This window comes from Physcomitrium patens, chromosome 23 (assembly GCF_059467195.1).
Source record: "Physcomitrium patens ecotype Gransden chromosome 23, ASM5946719v1, whole genome shotgun sequence".
In the NCBI taxonomy this organism is placed as follows: Eukaryota; Viridiplantae; Streptophyta; class Bryopsida; order Funariales; family Funariaceae; genus Physcomitrium; species Physcomitrium patens.
Window position 1 is genome coordinate 6,646,261 of NC_143432.1, and position 14,779 is coordinate 6,661,039.

Consider the following 14,779-nt stretch of genomic DNA (forward strand, 5'->3'; position numbering starts at 1 on the left):
GTGCGCTCGTGCGACTTTTGATGAGTTCATGACGATGGTATTGTTGTTTTCGTAACACGAGAAATTTGGAACAGTTGTTGTCTTGGCGAGGATGGTTACAGTAAGAGACATGAGGGTGAGGAAAAGAACCTCGCGAGCAGCGAGAAGTAGAGAGTGTGGGTTTGAAGCATAATCAAGGGTAGGGTTGAGTAGAGTGTGCCAGGCGTTGATGAGTAGCGTTCGCACAGGGATACGAATGAATTTGTACGTGGAATTTTGTTTCATAGCATGTGGTTTAGAAGATTGGGTCGAATAGGAAATTTGGGTGGAGGTCGCTGCGAAGGAGCAGATGACGGGGTGTAACGTGAAGAGGAGCAGGGGATGTAGTGTGCTTCTTGTTACCGACATTGTAATGCGATGCCCGCCCTTATGAGGCAAATTCCCTTCGCATTAGGGCGAGAGAGACAGGCGCATGGTACAAAAGAAGATTGAAAACAGTGTGTGGTCTGATTTGGTGCAATTGGGAAGGTCAGTGATAGGGGTGACACCGATGCGGGAATTGGGGCCGCGACCTTCCTGCACTCTGTGGATACTGCAGGAGTGACATTGTCCCAGATGTTGATGGAAGGAGGGTCGCTTCCTCCTCGAAAACGATTGCTGGCAGGATTGAAGCAAAATGGGTGGTTGTCCACTTCCCCCCCACCTGCTGTGTCATCGAGCGGGGCTGCTGAGGATGCGGTTGGACTGGGGAATCACGCTGAGGAGAGAGCGGAGGTGTCAGCGAGCGTGGGGTTGAATGGGTTGAGTCAAGTATTGAAGAAGCCAAGGGTGGTGAGGTACGCAGATGGTTCAAGGTTTGGGAGACAAGTAATGGGGCCGGACGCAGCGGGCGAGGAGATGGCAGGGAGATTGGGGGCTTCTCGGAAGATGCCGTCGTTGGGGTTGGTGAAGTTGGAGGGAGGCTCGCCCCAAGAAGCAGCCGTGGCAGCTCGGAACGCCGCAGCAGCAGCGGCGAAGGTGGCTGCCGCAGCGAAAGCGAACGCAGCTGCAAAAGTGAGCGCGGCTGTGAAAGCAGGTGCAGCTGCGAAGGCAGCATTGGAGGCCGTTGCATATGCGTGCAGAGCAGAGGCTGCGTGTGGGGCGGAGCTGCAAAGGAAGATGATTGCGGAGAAGGGGTCTGGAGGAGGAAATAGAAGAATGAGGCTGGAGATTAATATGCGTTCTAAGCCTCATCGGGACAGGAGCTGGAAGGGGGAGGGATACGGGGGTAGGCGGTTGGTAGATGACGTACAGTTAGCCCGGCAGCTGCATAGAGTAGTAAACAACAGCCCGCGAGTATCTCGAAGCACTGCTCCGTTGCGTCGGAAGGTGTCAATGGAGCCGCAGACTCCGTTGAGTGGAGTGAGCAGCAGCATTACCGAAGCTATTAAGTCTAGGGCTCTTACGTGCGGTGTGGTTGGAGCGGAGGACACGCAGCTGCATGGTAAGGGTCAAAATCAAAATGGGCATGGTCAGCAGCAGGAGCAGCACGCGCATGTGCATGTGCAATTCCGGCAACAGCAGACTCGACCTCGGTCGATCACGCACAGGGAGTCGAGGCGCATCGACAACAGGACGTCTCGGCACGAGGTGAAGATGACAAAGGAGGGTAAGAGCGGTGTGGATGTGGGTATGAATGGGGGAGAAGTTGAGGAGATGCAGCTGGAGGGTTTGGAGGTGTTGGGTGATGCGGGTATGAATGCGCTAGATGATTTCATGCGACATCAGCGGATGGTTGAGCACGGAGGTGAAGAGGTGAGCGGGAATGTGAAGACCGAGGCGATAGGTGGAGTGATGGAGTTCGACGGTGGTGGAGTTGCGGACGAGGCGAGCATGTTTTCGGACGCATTGGTGAAGGCAGATGGTGCAGGGGTGGAGGGCCGAGTGGGAGGCGTAGGGGTGAACGATGAGAGGCGGGACTATCTCCAGAAGACATTGGAGGCGGCGGTGCTGACGGACACAGCAGTACCGTTCAATGAGGGCGGTCATGTAGAGGTGTCGGAAATAGAGACGGTTCGGGCGGAGGCGGGAGGTGCTGTGATAAGGCAAGATATGGAGCATGGGCAGCCACAGGAGGTGGTGGGGTCGTCAGGGTTGGGTGGGATGGGAATTGAAGCAGGATGGGAGGGTGAAGCGCAGGTGCAGAGGGATGTGTACGAGAGAATGGCATCGGAGCCGACTCTCGTGATCGGCGGTGTCTGCGCTGTGCAGAAGCGTTTGACAGCGGCAAGGGAGGAGAGGGTCGCTGTTGATGACGTGGAAATGGGGGATATAGGTGAAGAGATTACGGTTGGACCATCGAGCACTAGCGAAGTTCGTTCAGAGGCACTATCAGTGGTGCAAGACTGGTGTTCATCTGGACCCAGGGGTTTGGCCGAAGTTGGGTTGGAGGAGTCGGATTTGGGAGGTTGGGTGGAGTTGAGAGAAAGAGTAGGGACAAGGACAGGTGTTTCGAGTACTTGTTGCTTGGAAAGTGGATCGTCAACGATGGAACCGGAGGAAGAGAAGTGTGCACACGATGAGAACGCACTAGTTGCTGTTCCACAAGCTTCATTTGGGTAGGCTGCCCGTCAGAGTAAGTTGAACCAGACAGCTACTCTGCATTGTAGTAGGTTGGTTTGCCCTCAATATATGTATGCTCCGGATTTCGTTTTTAAGTTCAGGCTTGCTTGATTTCTAGCTGATGATTGAAGTTGTGTGCACAGGTGGTTGAGTGACTGTGCGAGTATTCGCTTTTGTGGTTTGCGGAAGTCTTTATATCTGGGGGTTCTGCTGAAGTTGGATTACCAATTTGTTCGACATGTTCATTCGTCAGGAATTGAAGTTCAGTTTTAATTTTTTTTAATTTTTCACTTGTGGACGTCAAACACTAGTGTCTGCTTGACACTTGTATAGAACCAGGTGGGTTTTCCTTCACTTTGATTAGTCGCTTCAGTCCATTAGAAATGACTGTTGATGATGTTGCCTTTTTCTTATAGCATTTCTGTGTTTTCTGTCTGTCTGTCTGTCTGTCTGTTCGTCTGTCTCTCTTCTTGGTTTGTTTTGCTGATATCAAAGTTTTTGATGTTTCTGTGGGTATGGAACAGAGTGTTCTCCTTGAGAAGTGAAGCCTTTGAATGATGAATATCTGGTAAGGTTGCAAGACTGCTATTCAGCTTTGTGGTGTACATAAGTTCTGCATCAGGAGTCTTATATGCACGGGGAGGGACGATGGGCCATAGTTGCTGGGCAGCAACTCTAGTTCCTTATGTCGGCCACGACACTGCCACCCACAATTTGTAGGTATGAAAGGTCATGTACAATGGATTTGTCACGGTTCTACGGACACAGCTCTGGGTTTACTCCAAACATAATTACGTATACAATACTTCGTTCTTTTCTCATGATTACCCTAACCCTTTCTAGTGCAAAGGCAATCTAAATCTTTTTAGCGTCTATAGGTGATACTATTCACAATATGATATTTTCACAACATCGTTAATATTCTTTCAATCCTCAATTTCACTTAATTATTTCTCATAAATGTCTGTAGATCTGGTGTTTTAAATTAATTATCTTATAAATAATTTAGATCTATCTAGAACCATTCTTACGGTACGTAATTATTACAATAGGTTATCGTGGTTTTAAAGGAAGCATTTAAATCATTTTGAGTGAATATACTGTATAGCTATATGTGAAATAGTGTATTCAGAAGCCCCGTTAAGGGTCAACTAATTGTAGAAAATGCAAAGTGTGCCTGGAGAATAAAAGCAGGAAACTGAGATGTAGTTTATGCTTAAATACAGATGGAATTAATCATGAGATAGGTATGATATGAGAATTTAGTGTAAAAACTAGAATACCGTCATTGGGACTCTTTGGGCCAATAAAGGCCGTCTTATTAACCATGTATCAATTTTCCCTTCGGGGATTCCGTTGTTCATCCTGATGTTGAGTGACTTGGTCAAGTGTCTGCATCTACTTGGATGTATACGAAAGTTATACTTGATTTCGTTTATATTGTCACTGAATCACTTGATTGATTCAAACCAGGTATGGCAACTATGCTATAAACCCTGATTGGTAGATGAATGGGCATTATCGAATGACCTAACACTGTTGTGTACAAGGCTGGATTTCCCCACATGAACTCTACAAACCTGAATGACAGTCTTTGCGTACAGTGGTATCAATGTACGACATATCAGGAGGAACGACATAAAATTTGACTTAATTTTCTTAAAGCCCGATTCCATGTTCCTCTGTGCAAGTCCTTGTATTGTTAAGAACGTGTTTAATAGGCTGAATAGGCCTTGAACGTGTTTAATATTCAAAGGACATGTACTGGTAGACTCGGCCTGATTATTCCTAGTAAACCACCAAGAGTTCAAGAAATTTACATTTGAAATGTATTGACATTCTGTCTCACTATTCATTTTTTGATGGAATTTGCTACATTGTTCACAAAGGCTTTGTGGTGGAATTTGCAAACAAAGTTGCAAACAAATATTCTAACAAAATTGATTGTTTTTTTTTTGTTTGCTTTTTTACTTTATTATGTAGAGTATGAATGACTAAAATATCTAGTTATATGTAATTATTAAGATTATATTCATTATTTATATATAATTATTTACATTAATATTTTTGTTATTTTTAAAATCATAATTTTAACATCATTAGCAGTCTATTAAATTGACACTAGCTATTTAATGTTTAATTGCATCTTTGATTCATTAATGGCTTTGTACACCTTTAATACTAAAAAAAGAACAAACAAAATTGTTTTGAAAAGACAATTGTATGCACCATTCAAATGACTATTATAATGGGTAGTTCTAAATGTTTTTCTCACTATTTATACCATGTTTGTTAATTTTTTGAAGTTTTAGTCTGAATCCAATTAAAATTAAAAATTTAAGTGCTGAAGAGATTTTTATGTTGGAGTTAAATAATTTAAGACAAATAAATTTGGAGTGTACAAGAAGTTCTCAAAATATGAAATTAAAGGTAATGACTTTATGAACCTATCCCACAACCCTTTTTACAAGGCAACATTATTATTTTAATACTATCTCCATTTAATATAACTTAACAAAGTTATAAAAAATTCACAGATTCAAAGGTGGCCTTGCATTATTAGATTTGAAAAGGTACAATGAGAAATTCTATCTGAATGTCTTATAAGATATTATATACATATTTTTAAAGTATACATATTAGTTGATATTTAAGAAAATCATGAATTAAGGTAATTTGACCAATTTTCAAATCTTTGTAATAGAGAAATAATCTAGTATAGTTTTACATTAAAATTTCAAATCCTGATTATAAACTAGTCATATTTTAGAATATCACTTTTAAAGAATCATAATGATTTGTGCAATACCATGCTTGCAATGATCAATATAAAATTGTGTTTAAAGTAAAATGTTATACAATCAGATCCCAATTATTATTTAATTTTTCCAATAAAAATTATGTGTAAATTGTTCATGTGTTGGATTAAAGTAAATTTTTATTTTGATGGATAAGGTAGATAAATTTGTTACATTTACTTACTTGAAGAAAATCAACTATTGCTTTGTAAATCATTAAGAGTTTAGTGCATGAAATATAATAATAGATTAGTTTTATTTTAAATGATAAAATTGATGTGATAACATACTACATAGCTAACAAATTAGAGCAATATATTGTTTATATTTTCTAATTTTAGTATTTATAACTATAAGATTAAGTTTTAGAACAATAATCATTTGTATTAATGATATAAAATCTTGTCAAAACAAAGTTATTGTTAGATTGGCAAATATTATTAGTTTTAAACCAAACTAATTAAATCCTTTAACAAGATTCTAGTAAATATGTTTTTACATTTTTTTAAAAAATAATATACATTGTTATACAAGAAATACATGATATAATAGTATAAAAGTAATTACAAGATTTCAAGTATTTATTTTCTTTTATTTATCTAAATACTAACTTTATTATTCTACAGTATCCTTTAAATGTAATACAAAAAGATTTTTGTTAAAATAAAAATTATATAACATATTAATTTATTTGATATTAAAAATATTATTAAAAATATTAATTTTATATTTGTTATTAATAAAAATTATAAATTTAAATTACTTAAATAATTAAAAATCATATTATTAATATTTTATTATTGATATTTTTTTATTAGCATATTAGTTTCTAATATAATAGTGTTTAAATATCAAATCTCATTAATTCATTAGAATAAAACACTAAATATCTTTGAAGTCAAAATTCGTTTTTGAACTACTTAGTATAATAGTTTTTTTATGAATTATTAATTGATATGATTATTTTATTTCTTATATGTTATTGGATTTTTATTTTGTAAAAGAAAGTTATATTAGATGTCTATATTACTTAAGTAAATAGAAATAAATAGAAATAAATAGAAATAAGTAGAAACATAATAAGTAGGTAACATCTTTATGAAGGAACATAAAAAAGCTTTCTAGATATAGATTGGATCAAAATATTATCCTAAATATACTACATTTCTATTAAGATATTTTATAGAAGATTTTTATTTTTAAAAAGTAATTAAAAAAAAAACTTCTAATATAGATGCTTAAATTGTAAGTCTTGTAGTATTTAGAAAATGTCACATGATCTTTTTGGTATTTGTGTGGATACACTATTCATGTGTGTATCTAATTTTAATTCTTGGCATTAGAATTTGTAGTATACAATGTTACCTCTCATAAGTTTTAAGGTTGGTTCACCTTCCCAAAACATAACTTATATGAGGTTAAAACTTACGAGATTTTGCCAAAATCATGAATGTGCTCAAGTATCTACTTATTGCTAGCCTAGTATTTTTTTCTTGTGTATACTCAACACCTGTACGACTTATATAATATTATGCTTTACAAATGCCTAGCGATTGTTGATTTGCAAGGAGAAGAATGCATAGCCTCCAATCTTATAGATGACTCTTGGAGAGTGGACCAAAATCGAATTTAAGCTTATGAAAGCACCCTCATAAGTTGCTATTAGCAAAATCTTGAAGAAACAAAATGAGTACAAAGCCATAGATTAGGACCAACTTCAAGCAAAGCGCCTATGAATAGTTCTCTTTTTCAACTTCAAAGAATCACTTGCTCTATGGATTTTGCAACGGCAATCTCAAAATATATTGTTGTTAGTTGAACTCATTAAGAAGCAGAATCAATGCTTTGCAAAGATGTTTGCGATCTCCAAAGTCAAAATAGAGCTTTCAAATGGCTTGTTTGAATTTTTTTTTCTTGCTTCAAGCTAAAAGTAATGAAAATGCATGGAGAAGCAATTTTAGCTGAATCAAGTTGGTATTAATGCAGCAATATATGCTCTACATTCTCGTATTGTGAGTTATGATTTTTGCAATGTATATAATATGGATGAAAGGGGACTATTTTAGAGTATAGTGCCAAATTAAACTATTATTCAACAACAAATTATTAGCTAGAAGAAGAAAATTGCATAGGTTACCATTACATTCACATCCAATGTTAATAGAACCTACAAATTGCCGCCATTTTTTATTGGCTATGCCCACAAGCCTAGTTGCTTCAATTGTTGTACACACAAACAATTGGATTTTTATTATTGGTTCAATAAGAAGGTGTGAATGACTAGAATTTTTTTCTAAGAATGGTTCAAAAATCTCAACAAAGAGATGGAGAAGGCACATTGGTAGATCCTACTCCTTATGGACAATGCACCATCATACATTACAAACAAGTAGATTTCTTCCAACATCAATATCTATATACTTCTTCCAAATGCAACTTCAAAGATCCAGCCAATTGATGCTAGAATCATTGTAGTACTCAAGTGGTACTACCGGAGCTTCTATTTGTAGAATGTACTTAACTAGGACGAGCAAAATGACATCAACTTATACAAAATCAATGAATTGATGGCAATGTGGTCGTCACTTGCAGCTTGAGTAGAAATATCTCTAATAACAATATAAAATTATTTTCAACATCTTAGATTGTTTAAAGAGGCACTTGAAGTTGCAAAAATCAATGGTGAAGAAACAATCAAAGAAGAGTTGGTGGGCATAATTTGAGGTCTTTCATTACAAAATCCAATATCAATCAAAAACCTATTCAACTCAATTGAAGAAAATAGTACATATATTGAGCTAAATAATCATGAAAATTTTGAGCTTATTCATCATCTATATATAGAGGAAGGTGAAGGTATTGACAACACTCTTGAAGAAGATTGTGTGCCAACATTATTCATGTGTATGGAGAAGTTGCTGAGCCTTTTCATGGTTATTTCTATGCTAGATGTTGGCAATGTGGGTAAATACGCTATCTACAAGACCCTTTATGACACTCAATAGAAGCTACGTACAAAAACCCTCTAGCACAACACACTAGATTTCTAACTAAGCTAGATTCTTTACAATTTACACCTTCCTTAAAGTTATAGCCTTCTGTTTTTTTCATTCCTAGCCATAACTGATAACTTACAAGAATTATAACTTAATTGTAGTGTAATCAATTTTTCAAAACTTGTCGAAGGTTACAATATATTAGGAAATAACTTATAAGAGATAATATTGCATATATAATTTTTTAGGAAATAAAATAAAATAATAATATAAGTTATTATTTATTCTCAATTAATATGCTATATTGAGATTTAAGTTTCATTCAAATATTATCAAATTTTTTTAATATGTACAAAATATTTAATTTAAAAATAAAATAACATCCTAATTCAACTACATCTATTTTAAATTGTCTCTATTGCAAATATTAGCTTAGATGTATTTTTTCTTTTTTAGTTTTTTGTAGTATGTGTGTATATATATATATATATATATATATATATATTTCTTTTAGTTTTATCCACATTAAGTTAATTATCCACATTAAGTTAATAATAACATGCTACATATATATATATATATATATATATATATATATTTCTTTTAGTTTTATCCACATTAAGTTAATAATAACATGCTAAATATATATATATATATATATATATTTAAATAACATAGCTTAAATAAAATTAATCAAATGATCTTGGATTCTGTTTCCTTATTTTTTACTGAATAATACAATTCATAAATTTCAAAGATGCCTAATCAAGAATCAAATCCAATATCCTTATCCAAGAATGTAATCAATGGAAGAAATAATTCTTAAATCTTAAATCCTAGAGAACAAAACCCAAACTCCTCACTTGGTGACAAATCATAACCCTTAAATCCTAAACCCTCTAAGCAGGAACGAAAGTCGATGAACAGATGTCATGTTCCTTCAATGCAAAGGCTGGCAGAGGCCCTAAATTAAATTAAGGTAGGCAATCCTTGATCACGACCAGAAATTCTCAGGAAGGGTGAGAAAGAGAAATGGAGCGGTGACTACATTGAATGAAAAGGACTTGTTCAACTCTGCTATGGTACCTGAATAAAATCTAGTCTCAACATTCTATAGTATTTTGCAAGAGTGCTGTATTGCGATCAAGAAATCTGATCATCACATTGGGAAGCTGATCCCATAAGACGTTCATTGTAGCAGAATTTCAAACTAATTGGAGTATGTATGCTCATTTGATGCAACTGATAATATTAAAAAGAAAACATTCACTGTTACAATTCGAATATATGTTACACAGCTGGATGTGAACTCCAATCAACACGTTATTTTGCACAATATATTACACTTCATATATATGTTTAGATATATATATTCATGTATACAAGTATACATACTTTGAAAGCAGTTTCCATTACCCTCAACTGCGTGTAATAAAATTCAAAGATAAAAACGGATCAAATGATAGGATAAAATTTAACCAAACTACGTTGTTTTTGTTTTCCCTGAAATGCTTTCGACAAACATGTATCACTTGACGTGGAGGGAGACGAAACGTACAATTGGATATCTTATGGCTACCTATGAGGTGGATGTGTGATACATTTACGAACTCACATTCTACACATGCGGGGCCATACCCGATGTGCCTGACATCATGAAGTACCAAATGGATGCTGTAACAACTCCCAACAAAAACACGAACACAAAACCATTCCCATACCGCTTGGTAATGTGCCTTTGAGGTTGGCTTCTTGCACTACACTGATCACAGTCTGCTTGGTTGCAATTCTCGGTGCAAGGTCTCCATGTTCCAGATAGGACTCCTTGGTGCAACCTCCCTTCAGTATAGTCCATCACAACAGCCTGCACACGCTTGGAACCATTTTCAGAGCTCGAACAGGTTACGTGTAAAGCAATCAGATGTGAATCAGAAGTTTTCACGTAGGTGCTGGTGAAGCCAGGTGATTCAACAGCTGAATCTGGAGATATTGGCAGAAGACCATGCATTCTTGAAGGTTTTTCGGGAGGATTTTGTTCACAGTCTGCAGCTTGCGGAGAAGGTGTAGGCACATCCTTAGGTCTCTGCCTATCATTTACAGGAGCATGTGTAGCGAACGTCATATCCGGTTGCGTCTGGAAAGGTGTAGCCTCATCCTGAGTTAGAGCAGGCTGCTCTTTACTAATTGACGAAAGTGGCGACCCTTTAATACTAGTCCCGATATCTGCACAAATAAGTTAAATCCCATCAAAACCCAGGTATGATAGCTCTATTGATAGTGCCGCATGATAATCCTGCAGAAAATGCTTAAGTTGGCAGTAGATTTTCAAAAGTCTGGTGAAAACCTTGAATTAAAACCAGTACCTTCAGATGAATCTGTGACATCACAATTGCCTTCACTTGCCAAATCTACTTGTCCAAAGTCCATCAACAATTCTTCTGAAGATCTGTGGAGGTCGAGATCTGGAGATTTATCTTTGGAGTAATGCTCAGAAACAAAGGTCATCGAATCTCCAGATGACTCACTCGTGTGGAAGATCTTGGACACGCCATTGGAAGTCGACACAGACTTAAAGATATCCATCGACTTGTTGCCCGGCGCTTCACGCCGCACCAATCGTATTCTACGGGCAACATCACCCTGAGAGTCTAATTGCGCCATTGCTGAAAAACCTTTCCTAGGGATCAACTGAATTCCAGTATCTCCCGGATCAAAAACCCCTCCACATGGTATCATCAAACTCTTGTCAATACCAGTGCCCTCCACAGAATCAGGAGGAAGAATTCCAACCTTTAAGTCATTCGCATAGTCGAAATCGCCCACAACATTCTCGCCTGACATCAAGTTCTGGTCGATAATTGATTCCTTCCAAGATTCACCCCCTACATCATACGTAGGTTGCTGCAATAATCGGAGGTCCTCCTCCGTAAACAAATCTGCAAAATTGGCAGAATTGGTATTAACCATTTCAGGGAAACAAAATTGTCCATCTTCGTAACTCATAGGGCCGGGGTTCCCATACAAGTTCTGGTCGATAGGGAATTCCTTCCAAGATTCAGCCCCCGTGTCATACATAGGTTGCAGCAATGATTTGAGGTCCTCCTCCGAAAGCAGATCTTCAAAACTGGCTTGACTGGTACCAAGCATTTCAGGGAAAAAAGATTGCCCATCTCCACAGCTCATATGACCCGGGGTCCCATACAATAATTTTGCCCTTCCAACTTCAGAAAAAAAATCATCTCGGCTTGAAGTTTGCGTGGGCAGTGCTTCAGGTTTGATCATCACAGCCGGCTCCGGCTCCAAATCGATCGAGGAGGGCTGGACCTGTTCATGAGTAGAGGTGCAAGGTTCTTCATGTGAAGGAGAACAGGGTTCCTCGATGAACGGGGCTCCATACTGAGCTCCGTTATTGGGCCCAAGACCACTCTTGTGAAAGACGCGAGCAAGAACATAAGGCTCCTGTCTCTCCTTCAAAGATTCATAAAACTTATCCTCCATGCGGTACTCATGCATAACCCAATCAGTACGTTCACCGTTGGGAGCTCTACCCGTGTAATACACCAGAGTTTTCTTCATGCCATTTGCATACTTGCACCGAATACATCTATCCTTCCCTGTCGACTTCCAGTAACCCAATTCTGTTGCTCGGTTGGTGCGAGAACCGCTTGGATACTTCTTGTCACGTGCATTATAGAAGTACCATTCCCGGTCGTTACTTCCATTCACAGACCTCACTGGCAAGTCCCATGGCTCCATCTTATAGAGGTCCACTACTACGATCGGATTCACATCAAAACGCTCGCCATTTATTTTCCGCTTCAAGAAATGCGCCACTAGCTCCACATCAGAGGGGGAGAATCGGTAACCAGGGGGAAGGTCAGTGACGATCATTGCGTCTCGGACGGTTTGTCAAATTAAAAAGTATTTCCAATACAAACCCAACAACACCCACTTCAATTATTCCCTCAAATTCTAGGGTCCAACACAGTAGTGAAAGCAATCGCATTCCACGTCAACGATACTTGAAACCAACGATCATGTGCAAAACCCACCACCACCACCACCGAAGATGGCTTCCGAAACTAGCTATGGCGGACCACGCAGAGAAATCCACTGCCAAAACAACCCACACGAAGCTGCTAGACAGCGAAGCCGGAATCGGTTCAAGGTGGAGGCAGGGGGGAACAACTGAGACAAGTTCTCATGAGAATTTGAGAAGAAATGGGAGCCGAGCAAAGCTACTGCTGCTTATTTAACTTGACAGGCTAACAAGCAGACGATCTGCACGGAGGCGCTTTCAAAGAGGCCTCAATTACATTCATTCAGATGCGCCGGGTACCTACTGCTCGGAACCAGCCCAACGAAACTTGCAGAGCAAGGCGGGCGGAACATCTCGTCCTTGCCATTACGATACCAACAACGATTCCCCCGATTACCCTGGAATCGTTGAATTATTTACACTACTCCACTTCGGTACAGACTTTTTTTGGGGTTCATGCTCGCCTCTATCTCCAGTTATCTACCTTCTGATTGGCAGACCTTTGACTAGTTCGTGAGAGTTTTACTCGCGTGGTGGTTGAGGGCAACGCCACCACGATCCCCTCACCCTTGAGTGCTGGTTTGCTATGATATGTATATTGTAGCAATTATATGTATATGAATATGACCATTACTTCAAAATATTTTTAATAGAAAACTTCTTGCTACAGACAAACTACATAAAACTATAAAAAAATTCCTGTTTAGTGTCTTAGTATCAAAGACATGTAGAATTTGTATTTGACCAGGTTTGAATCTTTCACAACACAATCATGACATTAAACTAAGTGAAATGTTGAAATCCTTTTCTAACATTGTGGAAGCAACCACATAAATCCATTGGTGCATGGTACCGATTGAGTGAACAAACAAAAAATGACAACATAAAACCAAAACAGTCAATAAAGGTTGTATCACAAGCACAAAATGATACTGAGTATGTGAATTGCTATTGTTAAGATGCTCAGATAAAGGGAGCATGTCGGCGGGTGATTGGAGCTGTTCGTGTGCAGCTGATTGATAGTCCACTGCAGCAGTGGCCTCCCAAGCAACATAAATGCGCAGGTGCCAATGTCTCCGCGCATTCATCCCCCTCCACATTAGAATGGGACCAGAGAAGCAGAATGAAGTATTCAAATCACTCCCTGCACAGAAGTGCGACTGCATTCTGATCATACCATCGAAGTCGCGAAAAGCAGATTGCAATAAAAAAAATTATTTATCCTTCTAGAGACAATTATGTACATGTTGCGTTGCCGCATGAAATTGTGATCAGTGATCTAGATAACAGCCACGGGAATGAATTTCGGCATGACGGACCATTGAGGTTCCAAGGCGATCGCTCGTGATCCTCGATACGAGCTCAACATTTCTGGGTCGTTGCAGGATGTGGCTGAAGTGCCCTCGCTGGCATTGGGTTCCGAGCTTAGAAGGGGATGGCGCCAGAAACACGGGGATACACGACGCGGTTAGGGTGGTGCAGCAGACGCCGTGCCTTCTGTTTCCTGAAGCAGTACAATGCAGCGCCCAGCGGCCATTCCACCACGGCGGTGACTAGAAACGCCACCACTCCCAGCGTCGGACCTACGATCTTGCACCGACACGGGTTCTGCCTCGTCCCACACTGCACACACAACGGAATAGCCATCTGTCGCTGTCTCTCTTCCTCTCTCCCTGACTCGAAAACCCTAAACGTTCCTGCTCTCGCTTGTTCCTCTCGATCACTGCCTCCCAACCCAAAATCCAATACCCAGTTTGCAAAATGGTAGGAGGATGCGCAACAGCTGCAGATCAGTGAAACCCCGAGTACTTGAGACGATGGAAGCTTGACAGTATTGGTCAATTATCCCATAATCTTTGTTTATATCGAAGGCCTTGAGCGCAGCTGGATCGGCACGTGGCCCTCCTCTCTGTCCCAACTGAAAGCGTCACGGAGTACTAGATATTTTACTTCACCGTCAACCCTCCACAATCTCAACGACGCGTGTTGCCGCTCGGTGTCGTTCGATTCTTTTCGACTTGGCTTGGACGTCCGTCGTCGAGTCTCGTTGATGTAGCGGACTCTCGTCGTACTCGACGACGGACCCATGCTTTTGAGGATGTTCAGTTTGTCCTTCATCTTGAGTATTGGTGTAATTTCATCCACGTGATCTATGATTAGGTGGAGGTGTGGATGATAATCTTGTTGGAAATGGTTGAGAAGCAATAAGAATATTATCACACATCAAATGTTTCTAATAATTGTTTTGCAATCTTATCAAAAAATATCTACAAGAATAGAATAAATATTCAAATATAAATATCAAGTAATATGTGGTTTGTTTACAAAACATGCCAACTATTACACAAGCTAATGACTTCTTGTGT

General features: G+C 39.1%; 3 protein-coding genes across 5 annotated transcripts; 1 reads left to right on the top strand and 2 right to left on the bottom strand.

The window, feature by feature from the left end:
- The first annotated feature begins 445 nt into the window (after positions 1-445).
- Positions 446-3,943, top strand: LOC112276093 (uncharacterized). 2 transcript variants are annotated; one of them, XM_024507098.3, is made up of 3 exons: positions 446-2,593; positions 2,724-2,919; positions 3,105-3,943. In XM_024507098.3, the coding sequence occupies exon 1, from the start codon at positions 595-597 to the stop codon at positions 2,578-2,580; it is 1,986 nt and encodes a 661-aa protein (XP_024362866.1). In that variant the 5' UTR covers positions 446-594; the 3' UTR covers positions 2,581-2,593; positions 2,724-2,919; positions 3,105-3,943. The 2 variants fall into 2 exon arrangements, with proteins under 2 accessions (XP_024362866.1, XP_024362865.1); XM_024507097.3 differs by having other exon boundaries at positions 446-2,576.
- Positions 3,944-9,660: 5,717 nt separating this feature from the next.
- On the bottom strand, positions 9,661-13,296 carry LOC112276000 (uncharacterized). The gene is made up of 2 exons (XM_024506907.3): positions 10,738-13,296; positions 9,661-10,597 (listed from the first exon to the last, which is right to left on the bottom strand). The coding sequence occupies exons 1-2, from the start codon at positions 12,263-12,265 to the stop codon at positions 9,993-9,995; spliced, it is 2,133 nt and encodes a 710-aa protein (XP_024362675.1). The 5' UTR covers positions 12,266-13,296; the 3' UTR covers positions 9,661-9,992.
- LOC112276001 (uncharacterized) lies at positions 13,290-14,251 on the bottom strand. 2 transcript variants are annotated; one of them, XR_012216576.2, is made up of 2 exons: positions 13,733-14,060; positions 13,290-13,557 (listed from the first exon to the last, which is right to left on the bottom strand). XR_012216576.2 is itself a non-coding variant. In XM_073530667.2 (1 exon), exon 1 carries the CDS (start codon positions 14,058-14,060, stop codon positions 13,839-13,841), a length of 222 nt encoding a protein of 73 aa, XP_073386768.1. In that variant the 5' UTR covers positions 14,061-14,251; the 3' UTR covers positions 13,613-13,838. The 2 variants fall into 2 exon arrangements, 1 of the variants encoding a protein (XP_073386768.1); XM_073530667.2 differs by lacking the exon at positions 13,290-13,557 and having other exon boundaries at positions 13,613-14,251.
- Between the last annotated feature and the right edge of the window lie 528 nt (positions 14,252-14,779).

Excerpts from the sequence above, each read along its gene's own strand:
- LOC112276093 (XM_024507097.3), top strand. The coding sequence starts at position 595 with ATGTTGATGGAAGGAGGGTCGCTTCCTCCTCGAAAACGATTGCTGGCA. Across the intron at positions 2,577-2,723 it reads GTTCCACAAGCTTCATTTGG|GTGGTTGAGTGACTGTGCGA; the intron begins GTAGGCTGCCCG and ends TTGTGTGCACAG.
- LOC112276000 (XM_024506907.3), bottom strand. The coding sequence starts at position 12,265 with ATGATCGTCACTGACCTTCCCCCTGGTTACCGATTCTCCCCCTCTGAT. Across the intron at positions 10,598-10,737 it reads TGTCACAGATTCATCTGAAG|ATATCGGGACTAGTATTAAA; the intron begins GTACTGGTTTTA and ends TTATTTGTGCAG.
- LOC112276001 (XM_073530667.2), bottom strand. The coding sequence starts at position 14,060 with ATGGCTATTCCGTTGTGTGTGCAGTGTGGGACGAGGCAGAACCCGTGT.